The 14,883-nt window shown below is 52.0% G+C and overlaps 1 protein-coding gene and 1 long non-coding RNA gene across 3 annotated transcripts in view; both read left to right on the plus strand.

The window, feature by feature from the left end:
- Positions 1-2,370: 2,370 nt before the first annotated feature.
- Positions 2,371-7,923, plus strand: LOC121072684. 2 transcript variants are annotated; one of them, XR_005821368.1, is made up of 3 exons: positions 2,371-2,693; positions 2,985-3,031; positions 3,642-7,923. It is a non-coding gene; the product is annotated as an uncharacterized LOC121072684 (long non-coding RNA). The 2 variants fall into 2 exon arrangements; XR_005821367.1 differs by lacking the exon at positions 2,985-3,031.
- A 5,195-nt stretch (positions 7,924-13,118) lies between these two features.
- WNT5B (Wnt family member 5B) overlaps positions 13,119-14,883 on the plus strand; it is a 70,507-nt gene continuing 68,742 nt past the window's right edge. The window contains exon 1 of the mRNA XM_040562546.1: positions 13,119-13,139. Within this exon, the coding sequence (XP_040418480.1) occupies positions 13,134-13,139 (6 nt within the window). The 5' untranslated portion in view covers positions 13,119-13,133. The remainder of the gene's footprint in view (positions 13,140-14,883) is intronic.

Raw genomic sequence — 14,883 nt, forward strand, 5'->3', positions numbered from 1 at the left:
TATTCTGCAGTAAAACGCAACGAGGCATCTGAATAAAATTGTCCGTGTTGACTGCTGTCACTGTGACAAAAAACAGGCAAGGCTGCAGTGAAGACGGAAAATGGTCAGCCCTGTGATCAAACACACAGAAGTTTGCAATGTTTTCCTCTCTTGCTTGGTGGGCATTGTAAAGGTGGGTTACAGGGAAGGAAGGGCTCCCCTCCTTGCTGACCGGCCTCTCACATCCCCATGCATGCGTCTTCCTGGCGAGTGTGACACTTGCCCCATCTCATTTCTAAATATACACTGCTCAGGGAAACTGCTGAAGCCACAGCAGTGAGCAGCTGGGAAGAGCAATGTATTTAGGATCTCCTGTTTCCGATGGGGTCAGCTGCAGTTGTGCTGTGTAGATGCTTTTTGCTGCTGCAGATTGATGCTGTAGGGACACATCAGCTGGACTGCGCGTGTGCAGGATTACCCAAAACAGTAATTGCAAACTAATTGCCTGCGCTAATGAGGTGATCTGCATATGGCAAGTGACCTTTAGAGCAGGGCTTTGAGATATCAAGTAGCTGCTCTTCTCACTGGGCTTCAGGGTGTTTGGAAATTTTCAGCAAATGGCCAAAATCCTCCCTTAACCGTCTCTGAAGGCCCTCAAACTGAAGAAAGGGAGCATGCTCCAGAAAACCAGATACATTTTAGCTGCATATAATAAAAATAACTGTGAACAACAATTCCTTGTCAAGCAAACAGAGCCAAATATCTTCTGTTGGTAGACTCCATTCCTGAATGTACTGGTGATCTGTCATGTCAGTGTGGGCCAGTCAGGACCAGGAAGGGTGTAGCAGTAGGGTTATAGCAAGTGATTCTGTGGGTGTGGGCTTTAAATCCACGTGTTTTTAAATCCGTGACCAGTCACATTTACCAAAGGGTTACAATTGCAAACATTGGGACTGTTCTGGATGAGTCACCAAGAAGTTAAATATTTAGGCCCAGGATCCACAGCCCCTTTGCGTGTTGCTCTTTTCATGGGAATTCAGCTCCTGGAACATCTATGAACGCAAACCTTGTGACAAGGCAAGTTAAGTCACTCGGTTTCTTTCTGCGTTGGGAAAAAGGAAGGGTTGCTGCCCTAGCCCAGAGCCCCTCCTAAAAGGATTTTTGTTCAGCTTGAGTAAACCCTTCATTTTCTGTAACGGCGCACCATTTGGAGAACCACAAGTCTTGGAATGTATATGAACGCACTTAAACTCAGTTATATAACACATAGAAACTGTTTTTAGCTTTAAACAGCATGTCATCTGTAGCTCAATGCATTGACGTGCATGTCTGCATGCATCTCTGTGTATCTGTGTACATCTGTATGATAGTGTGTATATATATATATATATATATATATATATATACACGGCTGCATACAGAAAAACGTGTTTAAAGAATGCTAAGCTTGCAATGCCAAAGGTCTGGAAATTAGAAAGTCTACATGACTCCATGCTTGATGGGTCCATGATGCAATTTTCAGTGATGTATTTACACAACTGTTCTCTTGCTGAACCTTTCCTTCATTAAGTGTGCAGGATGCAATGATTTCTTCAAATCAGTAATTACATAAGCCCTAGCATTCCTGTCATCTGTGCTTTTTTCCAAGGCCACCAGTTCTGCATTGCAAGCCTCTCACTGCTTTGATTCTGTAAATTGTCCCTCACATCAGTGACCTCCTAGACACCAAGTAGGCTGTTCCTATAAAGAAGGAATTGCCTCAAAGTCCTTCCATACTTTTCAGGAGATGTGAACTCAAATCTGCTTTGACTTGACTCTAAAATGAACCAGATCCTGACATTTGGGAAGACCCAGACTTCAAATTCCACAGCTCACAAGTGCCTGGAACAGGAGATTTAGTCTGGCACAGCAAGCACATATATATCATCCAGATCCAGAGCTAAATTTGGGATCATCTCTTCTCTCTGTGCTTGTGTTCCTTTGTTCAGGCCAATGAGAAAAATCTTTTTATTTGGGGGATATGTATATCAAGCGCTTATTTGGGTGTTTGTCTCAGCTTAGTTTTGCAGGTGTAAAAATGCAATCTAATTCCCTTCAGCCATACCCCTGCACATGCTCAAGCCTTCACTGTGCTTCAGTGCTTATCTCCTCCTCTTGGCAGAGGTGTCTGACCCTTCTCCACCAAACACCTAGCAGGGATGTGCAAGGCTGCAAAGCCCTCCACAACTCAGCAGTGCTTGTGAGCAGCCCTGATTCTGCCTCCACGCATGGGCACCTCCCCACCTGATGGGTCTTTGAGAGTGAATTGCCTCCACCTGTTTCCAATGGGTCTGGTAACTGAAATCCTCCTCTAGCAGATCTGCTGTTTGAGGCTTGCTAGGGAGGCAAAGACTTAGAGGGAGAGTTGATTTGATGTTAGTGTGGTGATAGTGATGTGCTTTCTCTAGTTTTCCTTACTGGCTTTTAAATCCATTGCCTTTCTCAGCCAGGCTTTTCCAGGTTACTCCATCTTCCTACAGAATCCTGCATAAGATATGTGAGGCTCTGCCTGCTGGAGTGACCACTGTCCTACAGGAGGGAAAAACTTTTGCATCTGTTTCTACACTGCTGCCGGTAGGAGCAGTGGTATGCTCTATCAGGTGTTTAATGACTTGGAGGACACGTGAAATACATGCATGTGTGACTTAAAGCCTGAGTGTGGAGTGCAGAAGGAGGTAAGTGATTCCAGCATCTTATTTTTTGGTCCTTGTTTGACTTCAGTCTGCAATTCAAGCCACTGTGGTTTGGATTAATTTACCATTAATAGTTTCTATTAGTATTTTAGTGGTGATAATCATTAAAGTTTGAGCAAGCAAAGTGTGGCTACCAAGGTTACTTTGAATTATTGCTACGTTGAAATCAGGAGTATGTTGTGCTGATACCTTTGAGTGCTGTAAAGCAGCACACTTCAGCTTCAGGGATGTTTTCCCAGTCCAAGCAGCAGCTGTGTGAGGCTGTTTTCACAGGCACTGGGGCTCAGCAGCACCCATCTGTGGCACCCACCGGAGCCAAGGTATGCTTGGCTGTTCACAGGGAAGGTGCTTTGTGCATTGCTTACTGTGGATAAGATCAAATGTGAAAGCACAATAAAACTGCCACTCCACCTGGACCAGGCAGCCTGCAACCTGAGTGTTATCAGCAGTTGCTTGATATTTAATAGTAGACACTTCCAGCTGTAGCAGAAAACACCACAATTTTTACCAGAATGTAAAAATCATTGCTCTCTTCTCCTCTTAGGAAACATCGCATTGTGTTGGGTTATTGTGGGTGGGGATTGATCCAAAGCTCTGGCCAGAGAGTGCAGTTAGTGGCTGGTTTTGCCTGTCCTGGGCAGAGCACACCCAGAGAAGACTGGCTTCATTAAAGTTCAGTGCTCAGTAGAGGACAGGAATTTTTACTGAAGACAGGAGTGAGATTGCTTGGCCCTCCTTTAGCTTCTTCTTTTTTGTTGTTGTTAAGTGGGGTGGGGTTTTTTTTGGTTTTGTTTTTTTAAATACTTTGCTGCCACCTCAGCTGCATTATGCTACAGAGATATTAATGGGCTTGTGTGGGGCTTGGCTCTGTTCCCAAGATGTCCTATTCACTGTGTTTGGCGTGACCGGTGAGTGCTGGTGTTTTTGCAGAGTCTCAGGGCTCCCAGAGATGTAAAATGAACCGGGATAAGCGGGAAGTCATGCTGTTACCTTGATTCTCTGTATACGAGTAGGTCCTACAACAGAGGATTGTATGGACAAACAAATCTCCACTGAGAATGATATATGACCGTGGCAAGGTCTTTCTGCTACTCAGCAAGTGAGGAGAGGACAATGGTAGCTGGCAGCTACTGTTCAGGCTGACGTACTTGACTTAGATTAGCACTGGGGTAAGAGCATGCATTCTGCCAATTACTAAAGCTCAGCTAACTTGCAGCAATTTGTGAAGGGGCAGTAACTCAACTGCTTGCATTGTCTGCTCAGATGACAGGCTAGCAAAATGCTCTAAGGCAGTGGCTTCCAACTCTTCAGTACTGTCAGCTCTTGGTGTGTCTCAGAAAACAGCACTTATTTTTTATCTTAAGTCTAACAGTTTTGAATTTTAAAATGGAGGGGTTTGCCGGTTACTTTCAAAGGTATCGGATGGGCATGACAAATGGAGGAGCTGCTGCCCCCCAGCAAATGGTACTGCTGGTGGTTGAAGTGAAAACAGGAACCAAACTGCTCAGCCCTCTCTGGTTTCTGCAAACTCTTCTGTGACCTTTTTTAAGTTACATAGTGCTGTAAGGCCCCTATTTTTTCCAATGATTTTAGAGGTGTGAGGCATTGTTCTGAGCAGACATAAAAGAAACTGGCCTTTGAAGTCCTCCATCACGGTGATGATGTTGTGCACCACAAACTTCCTATCAGTGCCTTCCAAAGGGTCCTCCTGTGTTAGTTTGGCAGTAACACCTCGAGCCCAGAGCAGGTCCCTTGCTGGACTGGGGTGCAGCAGCTTGGAGTCAGCCCAAGAAAACAGGGGCTTGTCAGCAAAACACAACAAGTTCATAGCTTCCACGGGGAATCCGCATCCGCCACCAACCCTGTGCCTTCAGACCCCTGCCACCTGTTTGTACACCCACAGCTCTTCACCACCCAGCCTGTGAGCCCAGGAGAGGCAGAGGAGCACCAGTGGCAGGACCGAGTGTTTTGCCACGCAGTCGGTGTCAGACATGGAGCTCCTGGTGCCACATCAGCCCCTGCAACCTTCCCTGGCCTGTGAGTGACCCAAATGGGGCGTAATGACTTCAAGGTGGCAGTGAAAGGCTGATCCGCGCCCTTACGGTTGGAGGCTTTAATTTGATCCCATTGTGCATGAAGTGATGACTCCTGAAAACAACAGTGGCAGCACAATTATTTATGTCCATCTGTCAGAAGAGTAGATCAAAGCTATCTACAGAGCTGCAGACAAATATCACCACGGATGACCCAGAGGCTTCCTTTGTGTGAGGTGACAGACTGGAGCGTGACTTCATTGGGAAATCAGTCTTAGATCCACACAGCAAAGTCATCCCAGCTAATGCTGACCCAGAGCTTTTCTTTGCACTCGCTCACAGCTGAGTAGCGACAGGGGTTAGAGACGATGACGCCAACTTTCCCTGTTTTTGTTTTTCTGGTAAGAGACCTTGTTCAGCACAACAATATCGCTTGTGCTCATCATTACGTGTGCAATCTTAAGATGATATCTCAGCAAGTTCAGACGCGATGGAGACCTTTGAGCTGCGTGGCGTGTTGCAGCCTGGCACTGTGCAGCGAGGCTGTAAGGGATCATCTGGGAACCTCACTGTGTGAAGAGTAAGGGGAGCAGCAATTGCTTTGTGCCCAGCTTAGAGCCAGGCATGACCAGGTTCCTGCCTCTCAGGTGTCTCAAAGCACATCCTCACCAAAATGCTGACACCACTAACTGCCAGCATCTTCTCAGTAAGGAAGAGCCAAGGAAATTGAAGAGGATAGAGGGCAAATCAACAGAAGAAGAACTTGAAGGTCACTTTTCCTCCTTGCCTTTGCTAGGGTTCTGTGCACACATACCATCTGCAAGTCAGGCAATGAAAAGGTGACTGATCATTGGAGTATCTCTTCCACGTGCTTGGAAAGGTTCCTGTAACTCTCTGAAAATGAGTGATGCAGTCACCCCTACAGCCCAATTTTATACATTCATTAAATATCAACAGAGATGGATCTGGGCCCTCTGCACTACCCAAAAGCCCATTCACTCTTTATAGGTCTTTGTGTACAGGTTATTCATGCTTCTATAAAATGGATGATATACCAGCCAAAAGTTGAAAGTGTTGAACGTGATGTGATGATCTTTCATGATGCTTGGTTCTTCAAAACACAGCCCCAGTGCCCTGCAAGGGAAAGAACGTCCCCATCTGCATGTACCAAAAAATTAAAGAAAAATTCCAGCTCTCATTGCTGGAGAGAGGCAAAGAAAAATGGAGCTTGTGAACTTGAAAGCCTCAGAAACAAGAATCAAATCCACCAAACAAGAAGCCTCCCAAGTGAAAACAAGATCTTGTGCATGTGAGCAAGCATCATGTTTTGGGGCATGAATCACAAGATTTTCTTTTTTTTCCTCTTTTGGCAGGTGTATATAATTACAGTCCCAGGATCTGTTGAAGTATTTAGTGATTTTGGCTCAACTTCAGATGCCATGACTTGTGTTAGCCAGTAGGTGTTCTGTGCATCCTGGAAGATCAGTGCCTCAAGCTGCAAATTCATTCATGACTTTCTTGAGGAAGTTGACCAGAGAAAATGTAGAACACAAAAACAATTAAACTACATGGGGCAACTCTGTCTTTAATTTTACCCTTACAAGCATAAATGACTGCAATCTGAGCTGGAACTTGTTGTCTTATGTCTTTAGTTCATTGAGTGCATAAATATACACCATGAGCACTATTTTTCTGACTGAGCCCTTGAAATGTGCCAGGGAGCACCAGTATCTGTGTGCAGCCCTTTGTCTAGTGCCTGGAACCTCAGACCATAGTCAACATAACATCTGAGTGCCTATGAAGAGAACCATCTTCTGCCACGTGGTTTCTTCTCCTTGTATCTTGTGGCTGCGTTGCTGCTTCAGTTGTTATATCACGCAAAATAGACAAGGAAACTTTAATGCTGATGTTTGTGTAAGCCCAATATTACCAATGCTATGCATACTTGTTTAAAAACCACTGTGTCTAAGAATTGTCTTTATGTTCCCCTTGGGCTGAGCTGTGAAGGTGAGACTATTAACCAAAGGCATTTGTCATCAAAGGGCGCTCTGGAGCCAACAGAATGCAATGATTTTCACGAAAAAGCTTTATTGTCATTTGTTTGGTTTGCAAGCAGCCAAACCAGCAGCTATGGAGATCATCCCAAGCCTCGCTTACGCTCTTCAGCTCATCTCAGGGCTTTGTGGGACCCAGAAATAAAAGCAGGAAGGGTGCTGTGGTTTTGCTGGCTCTAAGTAGCACTTGTCCTGAGGCTGCATGAGCTCTACCCATGGGCAGTTGTGCACCCAGGAGAGACACATCATGTCTCTAGCAGCCACCCCCTGCACCACCACCCCATGTTACCCTCCCGCACGGTGATGCTTCCCACCCCAAGCAGGCACTGCCTGCTTCCCCAGCACCCCAGTGGCACCAGTCGCACCCTCCTGGCTTGATTCTGTCAGCACATTCCTGGTCACCTGCCCAGCCAGGAGCGTGTTGCCTGCCCCAAAAGCCAGCTTGCATCACCCCACGCCAGCAGTGGCGTGGAGAGGCTCTCAGCAAGGTGAAGGGGAGGATGAGGATGCCCGCCGACCTTGTATACACACAGCTGAAGCAATGGGGAGGTCTCTGAGGAAAGGAAACCTCCATGGGGCATCAGACCCATGATAGGTAGACCCAGGGATAGATAGACCCAGGGCTGGGTACAGCTGCTATGAGCTGTGACACGAGGCTTGGGGCCTGGGCAGGGAGAAGGGGCTGCCCCTGTTAGCCCCAATCTCTGCCACTACCCGCTGATGTGAGCCCCTCCGTTGCCTCTGACAGGGCCCCACGTGTCCTTTCCCCCAAGCTGGCAGTGAATGCTCAGCTGTTTGGGGACATCTTGCCACATCCATGGGACATCAGCATTGTGGCACTGATCTGGATGGAGGGCCTGGTGGGGTGGCCACTCCCTGGGGTTGCTGCTGTTGTGGCAAAGTGACGCTTGCTCCCCCTGCACCTCCTGCATGCCCTGGTCTGCACACGCATGTGTGCACACCCATGTGCATGGACACGTGTACGTGCACACACATGCACTGCTGCCCCTGCTGAAGCCATTGGTGTGGTTGCTGTCACAGACCACGTTTAATTATGCTGCGGAGCTTGTTACCACAGGAAGCAGCCGAGGCCAAGAATTAAGTAAGACTTGAGGAAGGGATTGGCCATTCGAACAGACAACAAGAATATCCAGAGTTGTCATAATTCATGCCGATAAAAATTTTGGAAAGGATGCACAACTCTTCGCCTCGGGGTCTAAGCCAAGTAGAAGAGACTGAGAGACTTGGTCTGAGAGGAGGGGGCCGGGGGCAGATTACCTCACTGTCTGGCTATGGCCGTGGCCATGGCCTCACGCCTCTACTAACCACGTAGCCCCAGACCCCCAGCATGGGCTCTGTGCCCCATGCTGGCCCTGGGGGCACCTGCCACCCCCCGTGTGCCATCCCACAGCTGGGGCCTGCCCCACATCCCTGCCTGAGCAGGCAGTGGGAGCTGGCGCCCGCGGTCACACGAGCCAGGGCTCCTGGCCGGGAGCTGCCGAGGGGGGCAGTTACACTTTAACTTGCTGAGCCCACGGAGCCCGCTGTCGGGAGCGCCTGTCTAATGATTAAAGCGCTAAACGAGGAGGCATGAACTCTGCGTGCTCTCCCCAGCCTTGCTGCTGGGTTACGTGGAGCCAGGCAAGTCAGGCCTTCGCTGCAGCCGCCAGGTCCAGCTGGTTATGACCGCATCCTTTAAATCCTTGTGTTTGGCAGAGGGTGTCTCACTATTTGATTTCTAGGTATTTAAGACCTAATAAACGTCTCAGTTCACCCCTTCGTCCAGGGACCAGGGGAAGGAGAGAAAGGAGCCAAAAGGAGAAGGGCTGCAGCTGTAGGAGAAAGCCCTGATGCCCTGACTTCTCCTCCAGCCTGTGGAGCTCGACGTTGCAAAACGCAGCTTTGGACGCTCAGAGACATTGTGGACACCTGAGGGGCGCACCGTGATGTGTGTTGGAGGACTCCCCAGGACCTCAATATCACACTGCTGAGGTGAGGAAAGGCAAATTTGCAGCAGTTGCTGCATTACCCTTTGTGCCCTGTGCTGGTGGAGGGGAAGAGCACGCTGAGCGTCCACCTCCGAAGGCAGCAGCTGCTGTCCATCCTGCAGAGCCCCCGTTCGGCTCCCACCTCTTCTCAGCTGTGTGTCCCTGAGTCCAGGATGGATTTTACTTGGTGATGTCAGGCCAGATGAATCCTGGTTTAATTGACCGTGGGTGAAATCGTGCTTTGATGGTTAATGTTATACTTGAGGCTGGGAAAACTACTGCACGATCATAGCAATTAGAGCTGGAAATGATTCAAGTCATCTAATTTATTTCCTCTCTCCCCCCTCATTGTCTCTCCCAGGGACGGGGGCAGTAACGTTCCCAACAATGTGTCCCCCTGTGCCTTGTCCGGTCCTGTCTCACTGACTCAAGGAGCCTCCAGAGCATCCACGTGTCCCTGGGGGGACGATTCCGCAGCTTGAAAGACGTCAACATAAGGAAATGTTTCAGAAGTTTAGCCTATATTTCCTTTTGTGGACTGCCACAAATTCTCAGGTCGTGAGCTTTATGCCTCCGGGAAACTGGCTGCTTCCCATGAGGGCAGTGGCTGGGAATAAGGTGGTGGTTTTCTTCGGGGTTTGTAGGGGCAGGTAGAGAACATGGGGTGGGTCAATGAAGGTTTTCACACCTGCGAGGCAGGTCAGATCAGGTAACTCATCTGGAATAAGCCCTCCTTTGGCAGGAGCTGGAGATATTTTTTTTTTTCTGTTTCCAGATTTCTATTCCATGAATTCCACCTTGACTCATAAAAATCTCACTGCAGGAAACTTGTTCAGCTCCTCTGAACAAATTCACCTCCTTTGACTTGCTCCTACTGCTTCCACTGATGCTACCACAGGAGAGTGGGGCGAATGTTAATTAAAGGGCAGAAAGTGTCCAGTCCATCCCAATGAAAGAAGCATAGCAAGGAGAAGCAGCTACTCCTTGGAAGGTGTCACAGGATGGGCATCAGCTTGGTCTCCACTCTGTCCTGCCTGCAGAGAGGACACGGGACCTTCTGCCTGGGGGGAAGCTGGTTGTGCAGAGGCAACAGGGACAGAAGAAACTTCCCAAGGGATAAGGGCTTATGAGCACCACAAATGCTAGACTACATCTACATCAAAAGAAAGTTGGAGCCATGTTGCTTATTTTCTGGTGATAAGGTCTCCAGCTTCTGAATTGCACTCATTCTGCAGGGCTGTGCCATTAACAGAGAGGGACCTACGTGCATTTTAAATCACTCTTCTCCTCTGCCAACCGAGCTGAGGATTTCCACATCTCAAGCTGTTCCAGCACCTTCCTTGCCCTCCTCCTGCTCACCAACAGCAGAGGTCAGCCAGGTGAGAGACACGACACCCACTGCTGTAGGAGAAGAGAAAGGGTGTTGTGAGGGTGACTGGAGCCGTAGCAGCACTTGTGGTGTCCAGGGAGCTGCGTGGGTTAAGGTACTTTTCGCAAATGCTCAGATGTAAGAGCTTCCCTGGGCGTGCTGTGACACCGTCTCCCACCAATATTAGTCACATCTGAGACTCTGGTCATAAAGTCCAAACCGCAACCAGCTCCAGTTGTGGACACAGCTCATTATTAAATCAGTGAGGCTTAATCATATCAGGACATCTTGCAGAGAACATCTGGACGACATCTTCAGCAACTGAGGCTAGACAGGGGCCCCTCCTACCGGCAGCTATTGCCCCCGGTACCTCGTGAGGATCAGCTCTGGCCAGGAACAAGTGCCTCTTTCCTCTTCTATCCTCCTAGGATAAACTATGATTAGATATTCAAGGGTTCATGTTTTTGTGGAGGATAAAGAAGACTTTTGGGGAAAAACAGATGAAAAATAGACAACTATCTGTTCTCCTGGAAATAAAATTAGCAGAGTGATTTCAGCAGAGAAGACAATGTGAGGTAAAGCAGTAAGTGACCTGCTGTCCTCACCCAGCCCCACAGGGAGCTGTGACCAACTCATCCATGATTTTTGCCCTCAGCCCTGGCAGGGAGGGATGCCAGGTCCCCCCCCCCTTTCTGAGCCCCCCAAGACAGGCCACACACCTCATTGCTGCTGGCTGGGGACCTCTTTCCTCTCTTCCAGCCCTTCACGTAGCCAGCCAGGGGCCTGCTTTTGAGCCACACAGCTTTTGGCACACACCCCCAGCTGTCCCTGCTGCCCTTCCTGGCACCCAGCACCGCCACCAGGCTGCCACATGCCTACGTGCCCTCCTGCTCTTCTCGTCCCACCAAAGCAGGCGTGGAGACAGTGAGGATGGAGTAAAGCTGCAAGAAGTCCCATTCTCCTCATGGACTGGACTGAAATCAGCATGGTCTTGCAATAAATCAAGATCTTTCTGAATAACCCACATAGCTCCTAGCTGCAGGTTTCAAGGAGCACATCTATCCAGTCCTGCCTGTCCGTCTCTGCCACTGGTCCTGCAGCAGCTCTGCCTTCCCCCTCTGCCACTTGTGACCCTGAGGCATCTCTGGGTGTGAAGCAGTGCCAGCCCCAGGATTCCCGTGGCCTTGTACCAGAAGGTGCCGATGAGGAGCTCAGGCCTGCTAACCCACTGTGGCTAGCTGTCCCTTGTAAGGCCAAAACCGGAAAAGTACATCACTCGACAGTGTGTCACCAAGCCCCGTGTCGTGATGCTCCCCCTCGTGCCTCCAGGTGCCCAAAAGAGGACCCTGGTGTTTGCTGGTTCCCCGCAGGAGCACCCTGCACCTGCTCTGCAAAGCCCGAACATGCAAGCTAAAAGCTCAGCAGACAAGCATCACAAAGCAGCTTTACCTTGGAGGGAGAAAAGCTGGCACCTAAAATTTCCTGCAGCCAGCTGCAATTTCGGGATGGCATTTCTCCTCTAATTAGTTGGTATTTGCTATACCAACTATTATCTTCCTGGTTACGTAGTGCTGGGGACAATGGTTCCTTATTTCCTACCACAAACACCAGGTTGCTATTTACCTCCAGCTGTACCTCCTCTATCCACTGCTCACATTAAAGGGAAGTATCACTAATGACTACCGTGGTGGGAAACACTGCAATAGCAGGTTGTAAATTAAGACACTGAGAGCCTTCAATTAGTTGCACCGTGCATCCTGGAGTCAAACCCTCACCTGCTCCTCTAAACACGCTCACGCAGCGTTTCCACTCCGAACACCAAGGGATGCTCAGAGCTGGCTGCAAAGAGATGCTCACCTATGGGTACGCGCCTCGAGCTGCACTGACTGTTGCAGCCTGGCCCAAATTAGAGCATTTCCAGTGGGCCAGCTGCCTCCCAGATGTACCCCCGACACCCGTCCCTCTGTACGCCTGCGGAGGAGCAGCGAGGCGGGGGCTGGCTGCTCCTCACACTTTGCACCAGGCCCCGCAGCTCCAGACCTCGGGTTGCAGACGCCGTGGGGACCAGAGATGGGGACCCCAATGCAACAAGTGCAAATGGTGGCTCCGTGCACGGCTGCGGAGCTGCCACCCAGCTCACGTAAACCCTGCCCGTGTGCGTGTGCTGCTCCCCAGGCCGTCCCGAGGGCTGGGCACCGCTCTCCCCCACCAGTGTCAGTGTGCACCCATCCTGCCCGTGCCCTTGCGGCTTCTCCCTGCTTCTCTCCTCCAGGAGAAGCGGGAGCAGGACCCGGCTGTGAACCCACCGAGTTTTACGGGCTCAGGGGGAGGCAGAGCCCCCGCCGCGATTCCCGGTGGTGTAACCCGCTGGTGGGGAGCCAGCCCCACCGAGACCCCCCCGAAATCCGCTCTCCTCCTGCCTCCAGCGGCCTCTCCACCAGCACCCGGGCTCCTCCTCGCCCCCTTCCCCACCCGCGCCGACCCTCGGGGAAGCAGCAGCAGCAGCAGCAGCAGCGAGCCACCTCCCCTCGTCCCCTCTCCCTTTGGCGACCCCCCTCCAACGACCCCTCCGGAGCCCCCCGACGGCAGCAGCCCCCCGGGCCGGCCCCGGCGAGCCCCCTCCCGGCGGCGGGGCGGGAGCAGGGCGCGGGGGGCGGGCGCGGGGCGGGGGGGAGGCGGAGCGGAGGCGGCCGGAGCCCCCGGGATCCGCCGGCACCTCCCGGGCCCGGCACTCGGCGCCGCCGCCAACTTCGGCCGGGAGGCGCCCTCGGAGCCGCGGCAGCCCAGCACCGGGAGCCTGCCCTTCCCGAAACCGCCACCTCCGCCTCCTTCCTTCCTTCCTTCCCCGCTCCCCTCCCGCAGCCGCCGGCGGGGGGCTCAGCGCGGCGCGGGGCCGCGGCCCCCGGGGCAGGTGCGTCCCCTCGCGGTGTCCGGGGGGCGCCGAGCCCCGTGCCCACCTGCCGCCGCCGCCCGGGGACATGCAGGTAGGGAGGGGGCGGCCCCGGCCGGCCGGCGGGGGGCGGCGGGGGGCTCCGAGGAGGGCCCGGCACGGTGGTCCCCGCGACCCCCGCCGCGGCTCCGCGCAGCGCCCGGTGAAGGGGACGGGGCCGTCGGGGGGCGCCGAGGGGAGAGCGGGGAGCGGGTCGGGGGCGCTGGTGGGGCTCCGGGAGCCCCTCGGCTCGGCCTGGAGGGTCGGGAGAAGGTGCTCGGGGAGCTCTGAGGGGTTCCCGTGGTGGGACGGGGCTGGTGCGGCGGTGGGGGGAGCTCCGGGCCTCGCCCTGGCGCGAGGGAGGCTGCTGTGGCGTGAGGGATGCTCCTCGGCGTGGCAGCCGCGGCCGTGCTAGGGCGGGTGGTCCTCTGACGTGAGAGGAGAGGCTCTGGCAAGGCAGATGCTGCCCCGGTAAGACGGACCTTGCTGGCGGATGAGGGTCCGCTCTCTCCCCGGGGTGGGCACCAGCTGCCCTGCGAGCCCCCGAGCCCCCTGCCCGTGCTGTCGGTCTCGCCCCAAACCTGCTGTGTGGCACCCGCACGGGTGCTGGCACGGCAGAAGGTGCTCGTGCACCCAGAGACACAGGCGAGCAGCGACGGCCTGCCTGGTCCCAAGGTACCGGGGCGTGAGCATCCCCGCTGTACCCGTAACAAACATCGTGTTTCGTGAAACTTGTTTTCTTTTTTTTTTATTTTCTGGGAATTATGGCGCAATACTTCCCTTAGCGGTACCGGCAGAAGAACTTCCCCAAACATATTGTCGTGTGCTGTGACACGCTTTGTTACCTCGTGTTTTCCCTCTGCCACCAGTTGAGCATCCCTGTCCGTCTCTCTATCCAACTTTTTCCTCCCTCTTAATGCTTTCCTGCATGCACTCTCCAGCGTGTGTTCATCGCCACTCTTGCTCTGCTTTCTGCACACACATACTCACCTGTTCATCTTTTTTTCATGACAGAGCAGTGCTGTTGCTCACCCATGTGCCAGCATCTGTGTTCTTGCTTCATTTTCTTCGTAGCCAGAAACTGGTGCACACACATCACGTTCGTGGTTTGCACGTTTCTCATAATCTGCTCTACCACACTTCACCAGCACGTGGGGACTGCCTTTTTACACCAATGCCTCCTCTGCTGACTACACATCAAGTGCTCTTTCCCTGTGCTCTTTATTTGGGCTCAGGTATCTCCTTCCTTTACACTCATCTTCTTTGTGTCTGCCTGTTCTGCGCCCTTTACCCCATCTGGTATGTGCATGTTACGAGGGTCTTCCCCATCCTTCTCCCCAGGCCTCCGGTCTGCAGGGGGGCACCAGCACTCACACCTGAGCCTGGCGTTGCCCTTCCTTCCCACATTGCCCTTCCTTCCCACATTCACCACGGCGCATCGGCACGCGGTCTGAAGCAAGCTCTTTTTCCCGTGGTGGCAGTTTTAACACACAGGTGCGCTCCTGTCTTGTGTCGCATGCACCGTGTTTTAAAAGCAGAACAAAATTTGGTACACGCTCTTCTTCCCAAGAGAGAAAGAAGAGGATTCTCCTCTTCACACGAGGGACAGACTCCTCTTAAACCAATGTCCCATCCATGGGCACACGGATTTGTAGGTGAAGCTTGGGCGCTGAAGGAGTTCAGGTGGAATTTTTTTTACTCCTAGTGTATGCCGTATGGAATAAGTTACCACGTGTGGCAGCAAAGCCAGCCCGAGCACTCTTTTTTCCCTTCTTGAAAGAAATTAGCCAAGTATATGA

This window comes from Cygnus olor, chromosome 1, assembly GCF_009769625.2.
Source record: "Cygnus olor isolate bCygOlo1 chromosome 1, bCygOlo1.pri.v2, whole genome shotgun sequence".
Classification (NCBI taxonomy): Eukaryota; Metazoa; Chordata; class Aves; order Anseriformes; family Anatidae; genus Cygnus; species Cygnus olor.